General features: G+C 33.7%; 5 protein-coding genes across 5 annotated transcripts in view; 2 read left to right on the top strand and 3 right to left on the bottom strand.

The window, feature by feature from the left end:
- Positions 1-4604: 4604 nt before the first annotated feature.
- Positions 4605-8156, bottom strand: LOC21395764 (transcription factor UNE12). The gene is made up of 6 exons (XM_024162868.1): positions 7600-8156; positions 6746-6859; positions 6525-6590; positions 5612-5677; positions 5005-5082; positions 4605-4906 (listed from the first exon to the last, which is right to left on the bottom strand). Exons 1-6 carry the CDS (start codon positions 7939-7941, stop codon positions 4676-4678), a joined length of 897 nt encoding a protein of 298 aa, XP_024018636.1. The 5' UTR covers positions 7942-8156; the 3' UTR covers positions 4605-4675.
- A 4570-nt stretch (positions 8157-12726) lies between these two features.
- LOC21395763 (tryptophan synthase alpha chain) lies at positions 12727-15680 on the top strand. The gene is made up of 9 exons (XM_024162959.1): positions 12727-13101; positions 13642-13788; positions 13882-13947; positions 14173-14281; positions 14749-14825; positions 14963-15040; positions 15133-15210; positions 15314-15373; positions 15458-15680. Exons 1-9 carry the CDS (start codon positions 12898-12900, stop codon positions 15590-15592), a joined length of 954 nt encoding a protein of 317 aa, XP_024018727.1. The 5' UTR covers positions 12727-12897; the 3' UTR covers positions 15593-15680.
- A 320-nt stretch (positions 15681-16000) lies between these two features.
- LOC112090832 (V-type proton ATPase subunit F) lies at positions 16001-18149 on the bottom strand. The gene is made up of 5 exons (XM_024163073.1): positions 18090-18149; positions 17248-17328; positions 16660-16741; positions 16489-16571; positions 16001-16382 (listed from the first exon to the last, which is right to left on the bottom strand). The coding sequence occupies exons 2-5, from the start codon at positions 17308-17310 to the stop codon at positions 16218-16220; spliced, it is 393 nt and encodes a 130-aa protein (XP_024018841.1). The 5' UTR covers positions 17311-17328; positions 18090-18149; the 3' UTR covers positions 16001-16217.
- Positions 18150-18756: 607 nt separating this feature from the next.
- LOC21395761 (light-inducible protein CPRF2) lies at positions 18757-22806 on the top strand. The gene is made up of 6 exons (XM_010088822.2): positions 18757-19196; positions 19272-19371; positions 19937-20147; positions 21190-21265; positions 21361-21486; positions 22103-22806. Exons 1-6 carry the CDS (start codon positions 18825-18827, stop codon positions 22541-22543), a joined length of 1326 nt encoding a protein of 441 aa, XP_010087124.1. The 5' UTR covers positions 18757-18824; the 3' UTR covers positions 22544-22806.
- A 695-nt stretch (positions 22807-23501) lies between these two features.
- LOC21395760 (histone acetyltransferase GCN5) overlaps positions 23502-25401 on the bottom strand; it is a 6090-nt gene continuing 4190 nt past the window's right edge. The window contains exons 10-13 of the mRNA XM_024162950.1: positions 24430-24542; positions 24051-24144; positions 23815-23956; positions 23502-23706 (exon numbers count right to left, since the gene is read on the bottom strand). Of these exons, the coding sequence (XP_024018718.1) occupies positions 23637-23706; positions 23815-23956; positions 24051-24144; positions 24430-24542 (419 nt within the window). The 3' untranslated portion in view covers positions 23502-23636. The remainder of the gene's footprint in view (positions 23707-23814; positions 23957-24050; positions 24145-24429; positions 24543-25401) is intronic.

Here is a 25401-nt window from a genome sequence, read left to right as displayed (position 1 = left end):
GGAAAGAGAAAGGGGAGAGAGTTTTGTTGGTTTTGAAAATGATTTTCAATGTAGAAGCGTGTATTTAGCGGATTTTGTATAACAAAAATTTTCACAAAACTTTGAGACACTCTATAGATTACATTAATTTATGCATGAATAAATTAATTTATTTACCTAGCGAACGATTAGGTCAATAACTTGAGTTCTCTGGTCACGAAAGTTCCTCGCTCCAAGCTTGCTTAGAATATCCGAATCTTCCTCGTCAATTTCTTAAATCTACGAAGACGTATGTGTGGTCAGCCTGAAACAAAACGGGATTAGCAAGAAAACTCTCAAGTTTTTCAGGAACACTAACACATGCACGACGTGGAATTTGAGAGAAAATTTTTCCTTTCCTCACTCTATAAAATCCGGCCACCTATGCTAGGGAGAGCAAAAATTTTGTTCTCCAATTTTCTGTAATCTCCTATTTATAGAGTAGTAGTCAGACTGCCAAAATAAGTCTAAACTTTATCTCCAAGATAAAGCTTGATAATTATCTCCTACTTCTAATTGATTTTAGAAACAAAATCCACTCTCTCTGTTATCCCATATGGCCGGCCACCACAAAGAGATTCCTCCCTGTGATAGGCACAAATAACATGTAGGAAGAAGGTAAATTTTTGTTTTTATCCTACAATCTAATTTTGACTCAAATTCAAATTTTAATTTAAGTCAAACTTAATTTAATTTCAATTTCAATTGGACAACTTATCAAATAAATCAATTGGATAACTTAGAGAGCAAGCAACTGAATCCCAGAGGGATTCACACTGCATATGGCATGTACACTATGTGGGCACCTCTACATGTATGTTCCAAAATTCAAATTTAAATAATCACATTATTTAATTTATAATTAATTCTCAATTTATTATTCTTGAGCGTTTTTATTTTAGAATTCTATAATTCTAAAATTCCCATTTTACCCTTAATGTCTTGTAGGATTACAAGGACGATGCGAAGACTCATGGACCAATAATTCTGAGCTCCAATAAAATAAAAAAATTAATTAAAACTCTTTAATTAATTAATTCTATTAATTTCAAAAGTTATTCCAATATACACTTGGAATTACACTCTCGTAATTATATATATAAATTACTTCTAAACTGTGAAGTGTCTATTTGATATAATCATTACATATAGATCAATCATCCATAAATAATTCATAATTAGAGTTAAGTGAAATCCGTTAACCTCTCTAATTACATCTTTATCCTTGAGTACCATTGATTCTCTAATGGACAGTAATTTATAAAACAAATTCATGAATCTGAACTTTTACTAGTCCAAGTACCGAATCAACTCTCAAGAAAATTATTTATCTACTTATTTCTCAATAAGGAATGGATTTCATCTCGTATAATAATATTCACGGCTACTCACTTCATCATGCCTCCAAATTACAAGGAATAGGATTCAACATCTCAAAATCCGTACCGAGTAAATTAAAAGACACAAATTCATAAATAGGAGTATGCTAATAACTCAGGATTAAGATGATTATATATATGACCATCGGTAGATGCAATTAGAATTTCTATACTTAACGAAAACTATCATAAATTTATATTGTGTTTGTCTGGTTCCACATAATCTCATTATGCGTAATACACTCATTCAATATCTTGTCATATTAACAATGCGAATAACATCGTTCCATTCTAAATAGGAATGACATGTATTAGTAATTTTTTAATTAAAGATTCCGATTTTTAATTCAATTCATTACGAACATTATTTTAATTATTATCCTTAAATACTATCTTCTCGCATATAACACTTATACATAATATTTAAGGTCACATAAATAATCATAGAATTTTCAGTGATATTCATAAAATATTCAATAATATATGCACATAAAGTGATAAATAAATTTTTTTATTAAATACATAATAAATATCATATTGCATTTCATGTTTCTAAGACATGATTCCCAACAAGAACGTATTGAGAGAGAGAGGCATGGGAGAGAGTGAAAACATGTTGACTGTTGAGGGAGAGAGAAGAGAGAGAACTTTTAGGGTTTTTAATTTTAGGGGAGTTCTTAGAGTTGTTTTTTTTTTCTTTGAGTATGGAATTTAAGTTAAAAATAATTATGTTATTTAATATTTGAAGTTTAAAATGTCTGTTATATGTTACAAATTTTCCTCAGAAAGAATTAGGTAAACTACCTTCGTTTAGTCGCTTTTAAAAATAAATGGCCAAAACATTTAAATTTTACAATAGTCGAGCTTTTTATTTTTTTATGAAAATAAATATTTTCTATGATAATTAATCAGTGATAAATTATGGTTAATTAATAATAAATTTAAGTTATTCCGTAATAAATTATTGAGTTAATCAATAGTAAATTAAAGTTAATAATTTTATAAAACTGAGGCCGTTTACCCAAAAAAAAAAAAAAAAAAAAACCTCAAAAAATGGTCATTTACCCCAAATCCATATAAATTTTTGGTCACAACTGTAGGCTTCAAGCAATAGCATCAATCTCGTAGGGAGATCTCGCGGCAGCGAGGATCGTGGTTTTACAGCTACGACGCACGGCTTCTCTAAGTGGTCTTGGCGGTAGAGGGGGCAAAGCCAATGACAAAAGGGTGAAAAGGGAGAGGGATATAATCTCAATTTTTAAAACCACACAGAGAAAAAATATATATATATATATGTTATATATATAATACATTATACTAATCGCAAATATCAACCCATACGGAAAAAGTGTCGAAGCCCCTAATTATTACCTTTATCTAGTCTAGCAACAAAAAATGGTGGTGTATGTGAGATGTATTTATCAGCTAAGCTTGAGAGAGCCATCAACTTTGAGTATCTTTGTATATTTTTTGTTATGAGATGTTTATGGTTTTATATCTTGCATTTTGATTTGATAAAAAAATATATCATATACTTTGGATGTTATCAAGATTACACTTCCGAGTTTCAAATTCATGTCAAATTTGTACTTTTGTTGGGTCAATAACTTATTTTAATCCCTAAATTTGTCCAACTTACCATTTGTAACTTGGGAATAATCCGGTAATCAAACACTAGTTGACAAATTAATCATTTGGAGTTTAGCTTGAAAATACAATTTTTACTGTTTTCTAAACATAATGTCCTTAAACTACGTGTTTGCTTTCCAAGTTTACACCCATAGTCCGTCAGTTTTTGTTTCGCATATTGAGGACCTGTTTAATTCGCTGATTCGAGTTGTGATGTGATTTTACGTGAGAGTTTTTTTACTGTAGTAAAAAAAATAAATGTGACTGTTTATGAAAGTTTTTTACTATAATAAAACTCAAATTTTAAATTTAAATTAGTGAAATAAACAATACCATAAGAAAAAAAATATTTAGCAAACTCCGTTTACCCCCTTGGCCACCTTCCGCAACTAGTTTCTTGATCGGTATGAAAATTCAGCATTTCCCACCCACTTTTTTGGGCCAAAGTACTCTTTATCTCTCCAATGATTAAATTAACTATTAGAATATATTAATTATTAAGAGATATTAGCGTGATCAAAGTGAAGATAATTTTTTCTTAATAAGTTAATTTTATTAAAGTGAATTAGACTCAATATTCTTTAATTTCTTACCGAATGTTATAATATTAAGTCTTGAAAATTCAGCATTTCCCACCCACTTTTTTGGGCCAAAGTACTCTTTATCTCTCCAATGATTAAATTAACTATTAGAAGATATTAATTATTAAGAGATATTAGCATGATCAAAGTGTGTGAGAATAATTTTCTCTTAACAAGTTAATTTTATTAAAATGAGTTAGACTTAATATTTTTTAATTTCTAACCCAATTTTATAATATTAAATTCTTTAATATCCACTTATTCACACCGATTTAATATTATTCTCACGTACATATCCACACTGTACGTGAAAAGAGAAGGCAAGGCGTATTAAAATCTCACATATATCCTTTGTTTTCTTTAAAGTTAACCTCCAATAATGATTCGGGAGAACAGGTGAAATAAGTCTGAATTACTTCTTTTTTTTTTTTTTTTTTTTGCTTGAAAGTCTGAATTACTTTTGGAAACACAGCCAATGGACCATCTGAACCCAAAAAGACGCACTAGCATTTTTCTGCTGAACTAAGACAAACATTTCAAACTAGAAACCATTATCTATTTCACCTTGCATTACATTCCTCTAAAATACATTATTCTAAAAATACATACATAAATATATATTTATGTACTCCTCTATGCCTTTTAACAGGTCCCACAACCCACTAAACCAAAAATGAGAGAGCCCCACTAAGAAAGTGCTTCCATCATTTCCCACTAACCCCACCCATTGATACAAAAAAGAAGAGCATATCAAGTGAGCTTTGACAATTCTCCTCCTTTTACTTGGACTTTGGCTAGGCATGAAGGGCCTGCTTACATTTTTTAGAGCATTGACATCGAACCCTGTTTTGAAAAAAGAAGTCGAAAGAAAGGAAAAGGCAACAACTATGGCATCTGACATTGATTGCATTTTGAAGCAACTAAATATGGGGGTTGGAACGGGACATATAAGACATGGGACCAGGAAGTATCCAGTGAAATTTTTTTATGTTTTTCCTTTTTTTTTTTTTTTTTTTGCCCCGTCTTTTTCTTTGGAACCAAAAGAAATGCAGAACCTGTTAAAGAGGACTAGGAAGGGGGGTTTGTTTCAGGCTTGACGACACTGGAGGTGTCGGGTGGCTGGGAATGGTAGATTGCTGAAGCGAGTGAGATGGGCATGATGCAAAGAGCCTTTGATTGAAGGAACTGCATAGCAGCCCCGACATTTTCTTCCATAAGCTTAGCAACCTGTCGTTCCGTGCCATCGTTAGACCACTTCTCCCATGCCGGTTGATTTCTCCCACCTTCGCTGCCCTCTTCCTGAAGTGAAAAGAAGCAGCATCAGCCATTAGGTTTTGGAAGGACTATGGAAGGAAATAACTTAAAGAAAAATACATAAATCTTTTCATATTTAACACCTCAACAGATGATAGTGGAATGTCCGTTACAAGTGGTGCTACCGCACCAGCTCCGCCCAATCTACTCATGCTCAAAACCTGTAAAGCAGAAAAGTAAAATATTCAAAAAAGAACAAAGCACCTTTCTTTTGCTGAAATGATTATCAGATTGACCCTAAGCCCCCATCTCTATCCTGTCCTACCTTCTCACAAATCAGAAAACGCATTTCCCACTTGTTTGACCAATCACTGGAGATAAATTACAGAAAAGGAAAAAAAAAATTCTCTATAATGTTGTACAGGCATAACTAAATTGAAACCAAATTGAGCAAGGATAATGAACCTTATATGCCCCATCCGGTTTAGTTTACCTTGTTTTCAGTGGAGAGTGAAGTTGCATGATTTTAGAAACGGATAGCATTGGTATGATTCATTAAGTTGATAATACACAAAAATGAGGTAGTGAATAAATACAATTTTAAAGGGGTTATCAACAGGACCGGAAGCTACTCCTATTCTCACATTTGTAGCTTAGTTATTCTAGGAAGTAACGCCCCTATAACAAGGCTTCATAGTATCTATGAGCATCGCAACATAACATGCATGTGATGAGGAAAAAAAAAATCACCTTTACTTGAAGCCTTAGGAACTTCACATAATCCACGATTTCATCAAGCATGGCAGCTCTATCCGTCTGAACAAACAATAGGGATGTAAAAATTTAAACTAGGGGAAACAGAAATATTTACTGAATAAAAAAGACTACTGCAGTTGACTTCTCCAAACCATCACTATCTAACAGCTTCTACAAATCATCAACATTTCAACCACGTTCACAGAGAGATATATCACACAAACACGCGTTGAATAGGAATATAAAACCAGTATCAATAATGTGAATTGTGAGCGTGGGAGTGTAAGTTTATCATCAAAAAAATATCTTCTCATGTCCCCACCACTGACAAGTTGCAAAAGTTCCAAGTATGTAATTAACCAAATTGGCTAATGAAGAATAGTTCACCACAAGTCAGATGAAGCATGCTATTAGGTCAATCTCATTATAGCCGCTGTTTTAATAAGTCAATCACCACTAAGAAAGTCAAACTGTAGCATCAGATATATGGATGGACCTTTCCTTATTACTTGTCCAACTTGGCGGAAAGCTTGGGAAGCTGGAAATAGGTATATTGTAACAATGATAGTTTCAAATAGGTTAATAGTCTCAAAAGTAATAAGGAAGAAAGTCCTACTGAGTCCCACAAGAGACCATTTTGAGGTAGAGAGTAATTTTGAAAGTAACGAAGTGCCAAAGCAAAGTAAACAGCTCCTTGACTAATATTTGTGAGTAAAGGAAACACCCAATAAGGCCATATAAACAAAGATTTTCATCCGGGCCTTAAAAGTTTTGTTTTTCTCCAGATTGCATTCCACAAGAGTTCAAGTTAACAAAGAAAGGTGGGTTCTTTGGGATTCAGTGAGAAAACAAATCCATTCTGTGAGTATCAGTAAGGATAAAAGACATAGAAAGGAAAGTCATTTGCCTTGTTGACGCTAGGAACAAGCTCCTGCAATGCCCTGATCCGTTCCGCTATTCTTTCTCGGCGCAACTGCACCATAAAGTGAAAAACAAGAATGATTCCATGATACACCTAAGGGAAAGGAAAGGAATGAACACAAGAAATAAAAGTCAACAATATCAAATCAGAGCCTGGATACTGTTTCCAAAAAATCTCCACGGTCTGTTATCTTGTATCAAGCTCACCCGCTCAGCGATGCTGTGAGGATCTGTGGCCTGTCCTCTTCTGGCCCGAACTCTTGGTCGCATTGCTGGCGGATGTGGGGCAATTGTAGCAGGAATTGGTTGGCCATGGTACACCTGCATAAACCCAGAACTTTCATGATTTTCATCACCAAGAACAACTTCCACTGAACACCGTAACTTTTGAAATAATACTACATCCTATCCCGTGGCCCAATTAAAAAAATAAATAAATAAATTAAAGGAGGGCAAACTTATTTTCAGACATTTAGCAGATTCACATTCAAGAAGACCCTAATTCATATTAACTAAAAAAAAAAAAAAATGTAAATACAGTTCTAAACCGTTGAATCATATTTCACCTATCTCACAGATAGATATTATGAAACTCGTATGTAAAGAGAGAAAGCAACAGATAAAGCATTTGAACTTTGCAGTGAAATTACATTCACTAATCACTTGCAAACCTATAACTTTTTACATGCTTCGTTCTGCTCTCCAGTCTCATCCCATTTTCCCCGTTTTCCTCTCTAAAATGCCTTTTTTTAGTTTTTTTTTCTTCCTCTCAATTCAATTCTACATCAAACCTCTTACAAACGTCGAATCACTTGTCTTCTTTCTTCTTACTCTCTCTCTCTCTCTCTCTCTCTGCTTTATCACTAACCAAAAAAAAAAAAAAAAAAATCAAACAAAAAAAGAAAAACCTCACTCACAACACCAGTTAGCTCCTCGCTCAATTTCAATACAGCCTCGCTGATTCAAAAGCAAGAAATGAAACATAAACACAATTAAGAAAGTATTTTTGAAAATTTCATTTCTTCTCTAATTAAAGCAAAGTATGACCACTCTAGCCTTACATTCTTCACAGTGGAAGCTCTACCGTCAACGACGTCGTTTCGAAACCTTTTCCCGCTCCCGGACGCCTCCTCGGGCTTCAGAAACCCGGGTTTCCCCTGCTCCAAGCTCAACCCTAGCGGAAACACCGATCCAGGAAACCCAACGCCGCCGCCGCCCACGCCTGGCATGTGGCCGGAACCGTCGCCGGAGCTGAGCTGCAGCATCATCGCACCGGGCGGCGCTCCGGCCAAGCCGCCGCCGTCGCCTCCCGATAAGTTGTTATCGGCGGAGGCGAAAGAGGGGAAGCCGAGAATTTGCTCGAGGAAATCGTCGGCCGGAGTTTCGGAAGGGTTGTTGGCCATGGGAGCGGAGAAGGCGAGTCGAGTTGAGGAGTTATGGGGGTTTCAAAGAGCATCTACTTCTACATGCAAGAGGGAAGGAGGAGAGAGAAATCCGAGTTGAGTTGAGTTGAGTTTTGCTTTGCTTTGCTTCTTCTTTGCTTTTGGGTTTTTTTTTTTTTTGGTTCTTTTTTCCTTTGTTTCTTTTCTCTCTTTTTACTCGCAAAGTACTGAGCGGACTGACGATCTGAGACGGAAAAGGGGAGGTGGCTTTATCCTGGTTAAAAATGTTTCTCCTCTGCAAAAAGGGGCTGTATTTGGGAAGAATTACATGTCCATGCCATTTTCTCTTTCATAGCATTAACGTCCTTTTTTTTTTTACCAGTTGACCTTAGCATTTTTTTTTTTCCTTTCGTTAATAGGGAACTTCAGCATGTTAACGGTACGCTATAGTGTCCAGGGCCAAAACGAAAATAAAAATAAAATGATGTTTAGTTTAAGAATTTAAATTATGATTTGAATCATAATTTATAATTTATTAGAATATTTTTTTTTATAAAAAATACATATAAATTAAAAATAATTTTAATCACATGATTTTAATCTATAAACTAAACGTCTAATAAGTAAATAAGTGCCGCCAACTCTGTTGGTGACTTGGTGTTATGTTTTTTTTTTTAAATAAAAATTGAATGCGAACTACTGAAGGCCGCCGTTAGAACTTCCAGCTGTGTTAATGACTTACATGATGCTTATTTTTTGTTTTTGTCTATGATTTTAAATTGTAATTTATAATTTTTTATAATAAATTTTTCTCATAAAAAACACACATAAAATAAAAATAATTTTGAATTATAATTTTAAATTTATGAACTAAATGGTCATTTAATATGGTCAAGACTTCTTTTTTGTTTTTTGGTTCACTCAAAAAAGGATAAATTACACTTTTTTTTTTGAATTATAAACTTTGTCACAAAAAATCACTTGAATTTTAATTTTTTTCTCAAATTTTAGTAACTCTTGTAAAAAAAAATTCTCTGTTAAATTCTTACTTTTGTTATTGTTGTTGGTCACCATTAATGAACATCAAATATTTCTTAAATCAAGTAAATTAAGAGAAAATTGATGTAGTAAAAAAATGACAATTCTTATTACGTAATTGTACTTTTGTGTGACTAAACGAAGAGGAGTTAACGGTAATTTTGTACTAAAAATAGTTTGACGACACTCATTATTTATGTGATATGTGTTATTTCTGTTAAAAATCTTAACATAAAGAGTTTTTTTTTTTGTTAATTTTTACATTGCACGTGAAATTTTCTGTTTAAAATTTAGTTTAGAGAGCGGGGAGAGAGAAAAATTAAAATTAAAGTTCATAACCATTTGTGATAAGGCCTATAATTTAAAGAAAAGCGTGTAATTGTCTAAATAAAAATTACATATCGTTCAATTTGCAATGATTTATTTTTTTTAAGTTCATTTTTACAAGGTTACATGGTGGGTGAATTAGAGAAACTCTAAAGAATTGGTTTCCCAAGTCCCAACATACCACTTTTTTGAAAATATACGAATTGATTTACATTAAAAAAATAATGTAGATGAACTAGAGTAATAACACTTTCAAATAGTTAGTATTGGAATATACAATTTTTAGTTTAAAAATACCATGTTTAATTTATATATATATATATATATAAGTGGTACGAGTGAATAATTATATTTTAAAAGTGATGCCCCACCTAATTTATATGTAAATTGCTGGACTTATGAGTAGTATTGGGCTCAATTTACTCTTACATGACATATCTTGAGGATAATACAAGTGAATAACTGACTTTATAAAGTGAATTAAGGGCCCGTTCAGTTCGCTGATTTGAGTTTTTAATTCAAGTTGAGATGTGATTTTATGTGAGAGCTTTTTACTGTAGTAAAAAAGTTAGATGTGACTGTTTGTGAGAACTTTTTACTGTAGCAAAACTTGAATTATAAACTCGAGTCAGCGAAATGAACGAGGCCTAAAAGATTAACACTTGCAGATAATTAATATTCAAAAATTATACTCGTGTGGAAAGGTTTGAGCCTGATTTACACATAAATAGAGTTAGTTCCAATTTAAACACACTCCAACAGAAAGATAATGTAAAATTGATGCAACCATTCCTCTAAAAAGTGGTATCACAACTTAAATATTACCAAATTAAGACTCGTATTTCGAGCAGTCTCTTATGAATTTGTAGTCGTACACAAAAGACATGTTCATGCATTTCATCAAGCCAAAAGCCATGTACCTATCACCAAGTGCAAGTATGCTCACGCATCATTCTCCTTCATTTAGAAAGGAATGCTAACTTAAAATTGTAACCTCTTACTCTAATATCAATTGGTACAAGAGATGATACAACAATTCAATTCAAAAGTTGCAACTTATAAGAGAGATTCAATCAAACCCATTAAATAACACTTAAACTATACTTAGAAATTCACCCCAAGCACTACTTATTTAGGTCCCTTGTGAATTCATGAACGTACTAAACGGGTTTAAGCACTTGTTTCAATACCCAAACCACACAAGTCCACCCAAATTCAAGTAAGCTTTTGGTTTTAATCTTTAGAGAATTGGTATTCGAATATACCATTTTGTGAAAATATTTGAACCTAATTTATTAAAAAAAAAAAAAAAACACACGGATGAATATATAGGGTCCGTTTAGTTCGTTGATTCGAGTTTTTAATTCAAGTTGAGATGTGATTTTATGTGAGAGCTTTTTACTGTAGCAAAAAAGTTAGATGTGACTGTTTGTGAGAACTTTTTACTGTAACAAAACTCGAATTCTAAACTCGAATCAACGAAATGAACGGGGCCTTAGACTTATAAATAAGTAATATATAGCTTAATTTTCACCACAAAAGAACTAGGCCGGAAAATCTAACTCCAACCTTGAAGTAACATATTTCCTGGTCATCTATATATACACGACCCAATAACCGGTAAATGTTTGTATTTTTTGTTTTGTTTTGTGTTGTTTTATTGTTGTTTTTTTTTTTTTTTTTGTTTCCTTTCTTTGGACAATATATAGAGTCAGTGTCATGGTTAGAAACAGGATTAGGAAGAAAATGAGGAGTTTTCTTCCAATAGTTTTTTTTTTTTTTTTTTTTAATTCCTGTTTTGTGTTGGTTGTTTTGTGTGAGTGAAATAAAATAAAATAAAATAACTGGTATTTTCTGGTGCAATCAACAACCATGATTCATTTCAAGTCAGGAGCGGAGCCACTTTAGACCTGGGGGCAACTGGTCCTAACCCAAAAAGGCTTCGTTAAACTTTTATTAATTTCACAATTTTTCTTCTAGATTGTGCACGTGAAATAAACATATATTTGTATATATATATATATATATATAATAGTGTAAATGCATTATAAGAACTATAAACTTTTTTAATATTTGTAGTTCTAATTTTTTGATTATACCTTAATTTTTAATTTTCAACTATGCTCATATTTGAATCTAAACCTAAATAAAGGAAAAATGAAGTATACTCTATACTGCTATAAATTTCATAATTAGGTAGAGTTTAAATTTTAAAAAGTGAAATAAACCTAATTGTATGTTTGGCTCACTTGAAATAAGAAAGACACTATGAATAGATAAAGAATGTTACAAGAGAGACATAGATCCTTTTTTTTTTTTTTCATTTTTTTAAGAAATAGTCACACGGTTATTTTAGTGCAAAATTTAATTTAATTCATACGGCTGAAAATTTATTTATAAAAAAACTTACCAGCATTGTTGATATTCTTTTGGAGTGTAACTTGAGTGTAGTTTTTGAGTTATAACTTGAGTTGAAGTTAGAACTTGAATAAAGTTGAGTAAAATTGAATAAAGTTAAAACTTAAAAAAACGTGAACTTTAATAAAGTTGAAACTTAAATTGTTTTTTTTTTTTTGAGTTTTTTAGACAAAAGAACATGCCCGATTTTTCCAAAACAAGAAACGGATTTTATTTATGTATATAACGTGGGTATCCAAGTCTAAAATCTAAGGGAAAAAAGGTTTGTTGCTACTTGCTATATTTTTTCATTCGAAAAAATATATATAAAAGAAAAGACAATACAAAAACTTATTCACACTAATCCACACACAACTTCATAGATATCTATTGTTGCTAATACTTTCTTTGAGGAAATAAGTTTGGCGTATCCAAAGTGTTTATTCACTTACCTTAAAAAAAAAAGATAAATATAATATGATATCAAGATAATTATCATACAATCATTTTTGGCAATTTTAGACATGGGGTCGCTCAATCATAAGAAGGAATCTTCCAAAATTACACAGTTATTTTTTTGAAAGGGAAAATTATACAGTTAATGAAAATCCACATTTGACCTGAAGAAGCAGCCAAATTAATGATTGTCCTTGTTCTAATGGATTATCATATCCTCTCTGATTCTTTATAAAGAAGATAAAATAGATGAATTCAATGTATTTTCCATGGATAAGGACAAGGATCCATGACAATTACTCCAATATTCTGTAGGAAATTTTGTAGTAAATTAATTTGTCATTTATAAATTCATGAATTTATTTACATAGAAATAAAGATTAGTAATTATCTTAAGATCCTTAACATTATCCATACCATATTAGATGAGTTTTGCAAATAAAAGTAGAGGAATTTCAAGTATTAGGGGAGTATTATAGAAGCATTTATCAAATTTTCTGTGAAATTATTTTCAGCAGATTCTCTTATTTTTTAGGGGGCATAATTACCGTAATTGCCCTCTCTTATTTTCTTCCCGACAAGAATAAAAACTCTGTCCTTTCAAACACCTGACGATTTAAGGAAAATAAAGTACGAAAAGAGTCATTCGAAACAACGGCTCAGATAACCGTATTACTACAGAATCTCTCTCCCCCCTTCGATCGAAAAGCCCTACGAGTCTGACTTCTTTGCAGTGAAGCGAACACACAGGAGCTAAAAATGGCCGTCGCTCTGAAATCCAGTGGCTTCCTCCACTTGAACAATCCTCGGAACCGCGTTTTCCTTCCTCGTACTCCTTCCCAGCTTCAAACTTCTTCTTCGTATTCTTCTTCAGTGAAGAGGTTTTCTCCAATGGCGGCTCTCACCACCGCCCCCACCGTCGGACTCTCCGAAACCTTCACGAGGTTGAAGGAACAGGGCAAGGTGTGCACTTCATATGTTCTTCATCTTCCAATCCGTGTATTTGTTTGGTGCATTGTTCTTATGTTCTATCGATTTGTCGCGCTTGTTCGATTTTGCTTTTTGTTGATTTTATAGATTTGTAGATACTCTGTTGTTTTGTTGAATTTGCACGCCAACTGGTCGATGAAATTCCCCAATCAAGTGTGATTGTGGAGAGTTGTATGATTTCTTATTAATTGATGTAGCCATATTTCTCGTCTTGGTTTGAAAACCAAGCAATTGGGCTGTGAAGTACCAAGAGAAGTTGACCGTTAGCAATACCTACAGGCTAAAACCAGATTCTGAAATCCGAAATCCCATTTGGTTTCCAAATGCATGTTTATTTTCATTAAACCCCAAGACAAAGTTCTATATTAAAGCAAAGTTTTCGAACATGTTAAATTTATTGGTGTCTAGTTTTAATGAGTTGGGATACTAATCTTGTAATAGTTGATTTTAGACAAAAAATGGTTTCTTTATCAGATAATTTATTTTATTATATTAAGAACTCTCTATGTGAAGGTGGCATTTATACCATATATCACTGCTGGAGATCCTGATTTGTCCACCACGGCGCAAGCACTGAAGGTGCTCGATTCTTGTGGATCGGATATAATTGAGTTAGGTGTCCCCTACTCTGATCCTTTGGCAGATGGTCCTGTTATACAGGTTAGACAGTGAAACAAGTTGTTTTAATTTTTTTTTTTTTTTTTTTTTGTTCGTTTCATTTCAGTTCTCTTACTAATCTCTCATTTTGTTAAGGCTGCAGCGACGCGTTCCTTGGCAAGAGGGACCAATTTTGATGGAATTATATCAATGTTGAAGGAGGTATGCTCATTACTTGCTACATTTTCTCTGCTATGTACTGCAATACAGAACAGTCTTTGAGAAATATATCTATATTTACTATACTCAACAAAATCAGCACATTCGTCCATGATAATTGATATCTTCATGTTTCTCTGTCTTCAATGGAGCATTTCATACATGCATGGTTATTATAAGGGGAAATCATATTACGTATTACCGATGTTGGTTTTGTTGATTGAACAGGTGGTTCCGCAATTATCTTGTCCGATTGCTTTATTCTCGTACTACAACCCTATTCTGAAGCGTGGTACTGAAAAGTTCATGTCTACAATAAAAGATGTTGGCGTACATGGTAATGTATATCTATTACTTGTACCAAATCGTTTGATAGATTTTATAAAAATAAGGTTGGACATTACAATTACAGAAATGCTAGATGTGTAGCCTATGTGGAATCCTTTTATGATGTAAATAAATGCGAGGATCAGCTTCTTTGAGGGCTGGCTTTACAATCTGATAATGAGTTGGAAATGTAACTGATAACACTGAAGGGGTTGATGTGGGATTCTGGGATGTTAAAGTCGCTATTAACGTTCCGTTCTAAATTCTCGAAAGTGAAGAAAATATAAGCATTGGTATGTAGCTTGGATTTTTTTTTTTTCCTTTCAGCTGACACCTCTTTCTGATGCACTTTCGTAAGTATATACAATCTCAAGTTTTTATTTTACCTACTTTCTTATCTCTTTGAAAACTCTAATATTTTGTATAATCTTATCAGAGATCTAATTGCATTGCATGCTATATCATATTTGTTTGTAGGGCTTGTGGTCCCAGATGTTCCTTTAGAAGAAACTGAGATTTTGAGAAAGGAAGCTGCAAAAAAGAGCATTGAACTGGTTCATCTCTTCTTGGCGTTTTTATTTTCTCATTCTTGTTGTGGATCTGGACAGCATTGAACTTTAAATATGCCACGTTTATGTACGGCGTTTTAATTCCAATACGTTTTTTCTTCCTTTGTTGTTATGGTTTGAAGGTGTTGCTTACGACACCTACTACTCCGACAGAGAGAATGAAAGCCATTGTGGAAGCTGCAGAAGGATTCGTATACCTGGTAAGTTTGTGGTTGCTTGTGAATATATTAGTTTCAAAATTAAAAATATATCGCTGGTCTTTGAAAAGTGTGTTCATTGTTTTGAATTGTAGGTGAGTTCAGTTGGGGTTACTGGTACCCGTGAATCTGTGAGCGGACGAGTAGAGGATCTTTTAAGGGAAATTAAAGAGGTTGGTCTTATCAGCTTCAATTCCAAATAGTTTTGTATAATTATAGTCTTGTAACATAAGGGGTTCAGATATTATGTAATCGTCATCATGTTTCAAATGACAGGCAACAACTAAGCCTGTAGCCGTCGGTTTTGGCATATCAAAGCCTGAGCATGCGAAACAGGTCAGTTATAACCCAAATGCCCATATATGGTTTCCTATGCCTAAAAGACGCCTGTTTTGACTTTATTTTGGTGGCTGTTAACAGGTGGCCAGGTGGGGAGCTGATGGTGTGATCATCGGCAGTGCCATAGTGAAGCTGCTCGGCGAAGCCAAATCTCCCGAGGAAGGGTTGAAGGAGCTCGAAAACTTTGTCAAATCTTTAAAATCTGCTCTTGTTTGAATCAAACAGTTTGGTAGTATGTCAATCAAATTCAGAAGTGAACCCATAAAATTTTGAACCTATTATGTAATTTGGCATTGGAATAAAACAAGCTTGTCACCCTTATAAAGAATAGGCAATTAGTTCAACTCTCGCTCAATCGATCTTTTCAACTTCGTCAACTATGCATATATATATCCTAGTCCTTCCACCCTCACGTGAAAATGCTTATGAGTATAAGAAGACAATACTGCTCAGCCCGAGGCGAGAAAAGTCAATCTACTAAACGCTTTGGAAAGGGAAAGCAACAAAAATATCTCTTTAGTGTTTGTACTTGAGCGTGGCAACAAAGAATAAAGGTCAAAAAGTGACCCAAAAAGAGATGCCATTTTCTTGGTCTCTATTCTTCAATGTCTCAGTCTTCTCTTGATCACAAATTTTATAACAAAAGCTAAAGCCAAAAGTTATCAACAATACAATAAAGAACATATAATGTTTCCCTATTCTTATTCGCAAAGACAAGCACAGCATAGACTTCCACAGTACAAATGGGAGCTGGAATTCATCAATAGGATTATGACAAAGGAACTATGAATTACAAACGACTCGTCAATATACATAAAAGATAGGAAAGTGATCAAACTACTTAGCGTCGGTCAGATGCGACTGATTCAGCTGAGAAGAGATACTTAACTCGCGAAAGAACTGAATCATGAGCAGGATCATAAGGATGGTCCTTTGAGGGAATCTCCAGAATTGCAGGGACAGGCTTGTTGTAGCTATCAACCAAGAACCTTACCATATTTGCAACCCGAATAGCGAAGAAACGAGAGTCGTGTCTTAATTCATAATATCAAATCATGAAAAGCGCTTTAAAATGCGCGAGAAAGCATAAGAAATTGTTCAAATGAGCTTACATATTGGCTAATCAGCACTATTGCTAAATCCTCCCTCGTTGTAAATTCCTTAAATGCATCTTCAATTTGTTTTACAGTGGTTTCTAAGAAATAGAAGTAAATTTGCTGCATGAGAAAGTGATACAGGGAATGAAAAAGACCAAGTGATTTTTGCAAGGTCAAAGAGCATACTTGAGTCTACAATAAGGTAATTTGTCTTTCTCCGCAAGTCAACATTACCCACCCCAGCCAGCAGAAATCCGACAATAGTGTCCTATACCAGAAGGAAAACCCATCAGTAGCCCATATTCATAAATCCCAGAACACTAATCATCTATTTTGTGACATCAACAGACAGTTACACATGATGTGTATTTCCTGAGATCAGATTCGAGGAAAAACAAAATTAAGATATGAAGAAGAATAGTATATGTGACATTTAGCAAAGTGTATTTTCATCATCATCATCAAATCACATTCCCGATACTATCGGGGTCGGGTTACACGGATTCCAATTCTCCAAGCAATGCGGTCTTCCAGCAAAGTGTATTTTACATAAGCATAATTCACGTTACACTTATTTGTGAATGCGTGCAAGCTTGACATGAAGGTTTAGGGCCTATTTCCTGTTATCATCATATTTTCATGTAAATTAGGCTTAGTACCAGTAATGAAGTTTAGGTATTCATCCTTACCACTTTTATGTGTAAGTCACAAAGAGGTATATTTGAATATCAATTCTTTAAAAGTGGTACTCCTCTTATTCACCCATATTCTCACCTCATCAGCAATCATGGAAATTAGTGCCGAGTTACTAGTAGGAATTTGCGCCCTGTTGGCCATATTTGATGAATTTCAAACCTACAATAAGAACAAGTCATACAAGTTTCAGATATTTATGCATTAAACGAATCGCTAAGTCACAAAGAAACCAATGCATTTAAAAAAACAAAAAAACAAAAAAAAACAAAACAAAAATAGAAACCAATTCATATTGATGGACATAAGGTGAAAGCAGTCAAGGTCATGATCTGATCCTTTCCTTAGAAAAGAATAGAGGCAACTCAGGCATTCTCCAAAGTTCTCAACTCATGCCCAACAAACTCAGTCATTTTCTCTCATGTACCAAACTAAAGTTTGTTCCGATTCCTTCTATACACGATGGACACGGGATAGCAAAAGAACTAATGTTGGTCCCAAAACATCACATGACAATAACTTCGAGAGAAAGTACTCCTCGCAATTCGTTTAAAAGCAGCCATTTCACATCACGCCATTGATTCAGAGATTTCCCATACATATTTTCATCATTTCCCATCAATCAAAGAAAGATATTTGGTAACAAGTCACCTTCTTTACAATTCATCACTTATCTTCATTTATTTATTCATTTTCCATTTCCTAGTCCTCATCACGCTCTATATATCCCACATATGCGAAGCAAAACGTTAAAAATATCAATCGGAAACAAATCAAGGGGATTTCAACGTAAAATTAACCAAAAACACAATTCCTTAACATCATAAAGTTGTAGAAAAGCAACTCTGATTCTAATATATTTTATGAAAAGTAACGCAGAGAAAAAGAATTCGTATTTGTACGGATGGGAGGGATTTGGGTACCTTCTGATTCAAGCTTTTATACTTTCCGAGAGAGAATCGGCGAGTTAAACTCTACTGTTGATCCGATCCACGACTAAGAAACATATACTGGTAAATACTAGAAAGCGCCAGTTTCCCAGTTTGATTGAAACGCTGTCGTTTCGCTTCTAATCTACGGCCCATGAGTCTCGAGGCCCAGTAAAGTTGGATTGAACCAAGGCCCAAAAGAAAACATCCACGTGTTGACAGTTGAGGACAGATTTTTAAGAATCTGGAAGATAATCAATCGTCTACAAATCATAGAGGTGGACCCCACTTATGGCCTTTTCTTTACCCTTTTACCTTTTCTTTATTAATTCTAGAATGATCAAAGATCACACGAAATAATTTTAATTTATGTATTCAGAATTATAATTTAAAATTATTTTTATTATATGTATATTTTTTATGAGAAAAAATATTATAAAAAATTATAAATTATAATTCAGAATCAGAGAAAAATATACGAAACAAATGTCAATCTGCGGTGCCACGTAGCAGTGCGGCTTAGAAGAGACGTGGTCAAAAGCGGTAAAGTCAAAGATCATTCGTGGTTCGGAGCACACTGGATCAGATCTCGGACAAAGACAGACCAGGTGGTCCCCATATAAAAATGTCTAAGCGAACACGTACTGAGAAAGAATCGCAGACAAAATTCGCACCCCGAAAAGAAAAAGGCCAAAAAAAAAAAGAAAAACAGAGAGAGAAATAGGGCCGATGAATTCAGTCTTCTCCGTGGACGAGATCTCCGACGGCCTCTGGTCGTCGTCGCCGGCGATGAATCGGAGCGCCTCGGAGTGGGCACTCGAGCGGTTTCTGGAGGAGTTTTCTTCCCCGGTGACGACTCCTCGGCCTCCGATCGCAGATTCCTTGGCTGTGCCCTCCGTCGCTTCCCCTTCCGTCGCTTCTCAATCGTCCACCTCGAAGCGCCACGACGGCGACGACGAGGTCGTCGAAATCAAGAAGCCTGACAACCGCCACGCCTCGTCGTCGGATCCTTCTTCAACGGCTGTGATTGATTCCGATCAGTATCGCGAATTCCTGAAAAACCAGCTCGATTTGGCTTGCGCCGCCGTTGCTCTCACACGCGTATAAATCTTTCGCTCTTTCTTGTCGAACGTTCAAATCGCGATGATAGCTGATCAAAGGAATTTGTTTTGGCAGGAGGCGTTGTCTGCGAAGCCTGGCGATTCTGCTAATGCATCTCGGAGTCAATTGCAGGTGTCGATACCTTCTCAATCGGGATCCGTGGCTCTTGATAAAGGTTCGTTTTTCAACCATTGGCTTTTCATATTGCTAAATCGATGAAAAACAATATAGATGGGAAGATATATATATTCCTGTTTGGTCTTCCATTGTAATGCTGCATTGTGAATTTTGAAGGTTTTGAGAAATTGTTACTTTATTTGTAAAGTTGTGGTGGTTTACTGTGAATCTTTAGTTGTCTTCTCATAGGGGTAAGTGATTTGTGCCCTGTCAAGTTTAATTTCATCACTTAAAACATATGAGGACACAGAAAATTCTTTTATGTCTCTTGCGGCTGATTTATAATTTTTTTTTTTAATTCCATTTTCTGGGATTAACGAGCAATATTTTCAATATTCCATTAACTACGTATCCTGGTTTGTCTGATACTCTCAGATCATTTGTTAGTCGTGAAACTGTCATTTTATATAAGTAGTTATTTAGGTTACGTTCGAACTATTAGTTAAGAACAACTAATTTCTTTTTCTTATTCTTACATTGCATATCAAATTTTCAGTTACTGAGTGAGTCTTGGTGATATATAAAATTTACATGGATGAGAAATCTGACTTCTAGTCTCTTAGGTATGCTTAATGGTCGCTCAATGCCACAAAATGAGTCTGATGATGGACCACTTGGCATTCCGGCATTACCTCCTATACAGAAGAAAATGGAAACCCAAAGTAAGCAAACAACCAGTGGATCATCAAAAGAGGATTCAGATGATGATGAGCTTGATGGGGACATGGAAATCACGGAGAATATGGATCCCTCTGATGTAAAACGTGCTAGGAGGTAAGGAAATATTTGTGTTTTTTGTGTTTAACGTCTGTTTACTGTTCTTTTCCCGTACCATTTTATCTACTCTGCATTTTATGTTGGAAATAAACTGATATTATCAGATGCTAAGGTTTAAGTGGCGGAATGGGTTTTATATTCACACACAAAAAAAAAAAAAAAAAAAAAAAAAAAAAAAAGAGAGAGAGAAAAGTGACAGAATGGGTTCTCTTAATCGGCGACTGAGCCTTAAGTGCCAATGTTGAATGTCTTGCCGTATTGTATTTCTATTATTTTTGTCGGATAACAAAGTTTAATGCCCTTGAAAACAGCCATTTATAACGTTTCTGTTTTAGAAAGAATTCTTTTCCCCAAAATAGAAACTTTATCATAATACCTAAAGCTCAATCCTGTTTATTTATATTTTGATTTGAATTTGAAACAAAAATGGTAATAAATGGTTTCTTTTATTGCTGTCTAATAATAAACCAGTACAAAGTAAGCAGTCTTGACTCAACTAATCAGCCCACAATTCTAGGGAATTACAAACAAATCAGGAAACCAATGGGTCAACTAATCAGCATACGATTCTAGGGAATTGCAAATCTTGAAGGTAATTACGACTCACGAGTCTTCCTTGTCAATACAAAGAACCAAAAATGAGAAATGAAGAAATTAATATATACAAGGAAATAAAGAGAAAAATGAAAATAGGGAAGTATTCTCTAGTGAACGAGGATCTCTCTCTAAATTTCCTGATTTAGCATATTTCTGGAAACTAATTAGGAGGGTTCCTAGTCAATTATACAAAAAACCAAAAATAAAAAGAATAAAACTATTGGATAGGAGATAAATAGATAACCAGAAAATGATATGATGCAGGTAATCTCTAGTCAGAAGGATCTCTCATAAATTTCCTTATTTAATAGTGAACAAAAATTGTCATATCTCAGAAAAGTAAGTAGGAAATCAGTTCTCTCCGTATTAGTTATGGTTGGTAAACGATGGATTATCTAAACATCATAGCCTTTTACCTATTCATGCTTTTGTCTTCACCCAGGATGCTGTCTAATCGAGAGTCAGCTAGACGCTCAAGAAGAAGAAAACAAGCACAAATGAGTGAACTTGAGACACAGGTGTTGCTTCACATGATGTTTTGCATTATTAATCGTTTCCATTATTGATCATTGTTTTATGGATTAGTAAATAATATATGTGCGGGTGCTAATAGGTTGGTCAATTGAGGGTTGAGCACTCTACACTGTTAAAGCGTCTTAGTGACATGAATCACAAGTATGATAATGCTGCTGTTGACAACAGAATCTTAAAAGCTGATATTGAGACATTAAGAGCAAAGGTCAGCAATCCTTATATCTAATATGCATAATTTTTTGGTTCGTTATATTTTTTCCGTGATCAATTCACGCGTAGTTTCCCTTGAAGATTTTTTTGTCCATGGTCACTTGTTTAAAGAGGTTTAATTGCTCGACTACATAAAATTTGGTTGTAATCGGAGTATAGGATCGCTATAGAACTTGATTGTATGTACAGAATCTCTCTGATTTTTATGTTCTATATTTTATTTTGTCAGTGAGATTGTCCATTTCTCATGCTTATGCTTTCTGTATTCCAATTTTAGACTAGAGGCCTCCAGATATCGGTTGTCTTTTCATATGTATTTCGGCTGGGGAGGGTCATGATTGTAGATCTTATGATATATATAATGGTTTCGTACATAAGAACCTTAGTTTCGAAGGTGGTATTTTCTATTCATTGCCCATCATTCTTACATGTAATGTCTTGGATTAAGTTCAACTCTGACAGTTTGACATTTTTGCAATAATTCTCAGACGTCACACTCCTTACGTGATGAGTGCAAATTGTTTCCCAACAGACGTGATCCATACAATGATCGTTTGCTTAGTTCATCCCTTTTGTACTAATGGTGTTTGATCCGTTTGAAAATCTTCCAGGTTAAGATGGCTGAAGAGACAGTTAAGAGAGTGACAGGGATCAACCCTCTACTTCTAGCCGTTTCTAACCTCACTGCTGCTGGCGTTCCATCGGTTAATGTCCCGATGGATGCATCTACCAATGCTGCTGTCTCTATGCAGCAGAGCCCCAATCAGCTCTTTCACCAAGCAGTTCCTGGTATAACAACTGCCGTTCCGCATCATCAGAGATTGGATGGAAGTTTTCACGGTAGTACCTCAATTCCACTAGCAGGAAACCTGAAAAACGATGTTGCCCCACAGAGTGATGTTGGTGGAAACAAGTTGCCTTCGATTCATCCAACGGCAAGACTGGCAAACATGCAGAAGCAGCTTGCTCCGGGAGCCAGTCCGGGCGAGGCAGTACCTGGTTGGGGACCAGAAGTTGCCAAAAATAACAAGCAGAATCATAACAATATGTAATGCCTCGTATGCCCTCCTTATCATGGTGTTGTGGGGCGTTGCAATTTGTTAACGAAGCTAAAATAAGATACTGGTTCCGCATTATGTCTTATGTTTTTGTTGCGTCGTTCTAGTCCATTATTCGCAAAGTCGATTTAATTTGGTTCTCAAGTTGAGATAGGCTATGTTTACCATGAAAGTATTTTTATTTCCCCCATCCTGCGATCAAAAAAATTGCAGTGAATAAAGAAAGACTGCTAGATCCGTGATGCTTTATCATAATAGAACACGATTGCTGTCCTAAATAAAGGATGCTTTTAGAATTTGTTTTAAAATGATTTTATTTTTTGTACAAAACTAAAAATGAAAACGTTTTCAATTTCAGTTAAAAATTATTTTTAAAAATGCATTTAGTAATTTTATCAAGAGATTATTTTCAGTATAAAAAAATATTAAATCTATTAATGTCTCTCTCTCTTTAAGAGAGTAAAAAATGAAAATAAAAAATAAAAAATGATTAAAATTTATTTTTTATTTCTCTCTAATTTTACACTAAATTAAAAAATCGTTTTCATTTCTATTTTTTATCTTTAATTGTGCTAAATATCGTTTCTTTCCCGTTTTTATTTTTTCTTTTTAAAAAAACGTAAAAAATAAAAACACAAACAACTCCAAACACAATCAAAGTCTCTTATACTGAGATTCTTGTCATCATAAATCATCACAATTTGGCTAACTAGTTGCGAAACACTAATATAAATTTGGAACCAGCCTATTCTTGCAATTCTTATTTCCTTCATATAAAAAAAATAAAAAATAAAAAAACATCTCAATTGAAATTGACACGGAAAAATTGATGTTAGTTTACCAATCTTAAAATAATTTTATAATTTAACAGTTAATAACATTTTTAAGTTTGAAGTTAAAAGAGAAAGAAAAAGCAAAAAACAACAAAAAAATAAAAATAAAAAACAAAAAACAAATAATTGTTGTTTGTACTGTACATAGCAATACGGGGGGGTCAACAATCTGAATAGTGGAGGCTTTCAGCATCCTGACATTAGAAATAACCTCCGGATTGTTAATATACCCAACAAATAGTAAGTTGTTCAATTCACTGCGTCTGAATTTTTGCTCCAGCTTGGAGACCTGACTGAACTTTGCTTTGAAAATGACTTTCAAGCCTAAAGAGAGATGAAGTTAGAATATATGTTGAACAGGTTGGGGGGGGGGGGGGGAAGAAAAAAATAATAATAATAAAAAAAATAATAATCAGGACAAAAGCACCATACCTGGTCGAGCATTTATAATAGATGGTATCGGGAGAGTTGTAGGTGCGTGCATTTGAAAACATCCTCTTCACATCCGCTATAAACATCTCAAGCGTAACATAATACTGCTCAGATTCTACCCTCTTTGACAAAGTCCTCAGATCTGCAGTATTATTCATTATTCACAAGTATCACAAATTTACTTCATTAAGGAGAAGTTATACAACGCTATCACTTCGATAAATAACAATTCTTACCCATTGGATCTTTGATGATGTCATAATAATCGGGAACATCGCGTGCATCAACTGGTTCTTTAAATGGCCATGCATCAACGTGGTCATGCATCGACTGCTTGAAAACAAACAATAAAAGGAACAATCCAATAAGGACAAGCAAATCAAATGCTCTATTGAGAAATTCACAAACTCGACTCAACTATGAAACAGAAAAAAAGACGTATCAATGGAAACTACAATTATTCAGGCAACATCCATTAATTTGTCATTTATAGCGTACACACTGTTTAAAGGTACTTTATTAACATGTTCTGTGACATGAACATGAAATCAGTTGCTTGTCTAGTCTCCCCGCGCATAAATTAAATTAAGACAAAAGTCTACCCTGAAGACTTGCCTTTATAAGTGAGCGCATGAATGCAGTCAAATGCTTTTTACCACTTTCTGTAGCAGCACTATAAACGCCAGCCCGTGAATAGCCCCATTGGTCAGGTGTCCATCCAGCCTCTCCTATTAAAATCACGAGAAACTCCAATTAGTAATTAGACATGCCATGACACAAGAAAATGATGTCATTTCACCAAAATTATCAAACTGGAGTCTTAGGTCCAGTTTGGTAGTACTGTAGATTTTAAAAAAATTATTTTTAACTGTGCTAAAAGAAAAAGCAACTGTTACAAAAAACAGCTGAGTGCTTGGTAAACTGTAATTATACAAATGTTGCTAGTTCTACAAGCAGTGTCATAGCATTTGGTAAATTGTGAAGTTTAATTGTTGTGAGTAATTAAGATGACCATAATTAATAATCTTAAGTTAATATATAAAGTAATTAATAATTGATAATTATTTAGCAAATAAAATTTAATATATTAATAATATAATAATAATAGATAAATTATCATTAATGAGTAAATTAGTAATTAAACTATATATATAATAAATTAATATGCTAAATAATTCAAAATAATAATTAATAATTAATTATAAGTAATTACTATGTTAGTAATGTACTCATATTTATTCAATTATAAGTAATGAATTAGTGTATTAAGAAAAATAATTAGTTATATACATAATTTATTAATATTCCTTTCACTACTTAAATTATTAACTTTTAGTTACATAATTAAATAATTAGTTGATTAATTACTAATGTTTATTTAATAATCTATTATTTGATATATCACATGATCAATTTTTGGTAATTATTCTTTTTATAATGATTAATTACTAATTATCAATTATTAATTATTATTGATTAGTATATTACTTATTGATAAGTATAATTTAATATTAATTATTAATTGAGTAATTACTATTTATTTTTTATTTACCAACTATTTACTAATTAATATATTATAATTAACAT

This window comes from Morus notabilis, unplaced genomic scaffold, assembly GCF_000414095.1.
Source record: "Morus notabilis unplaced genomic scaffold, ASM41409v2 Scaffold345, whole genome shotgun sequence".
NCBI classification, from domain to species: Eukaryota; Viridiplantae; Streptophyta; class Magnoliopsida; order Rosales; family Moraceae; genus Morus; species Morus notabilis.
The sequence above is the reverse complement of the archived record's forward strand: the minus strand, read 5'-3'. Positions and strand labels throughout refer to the sequence as shown.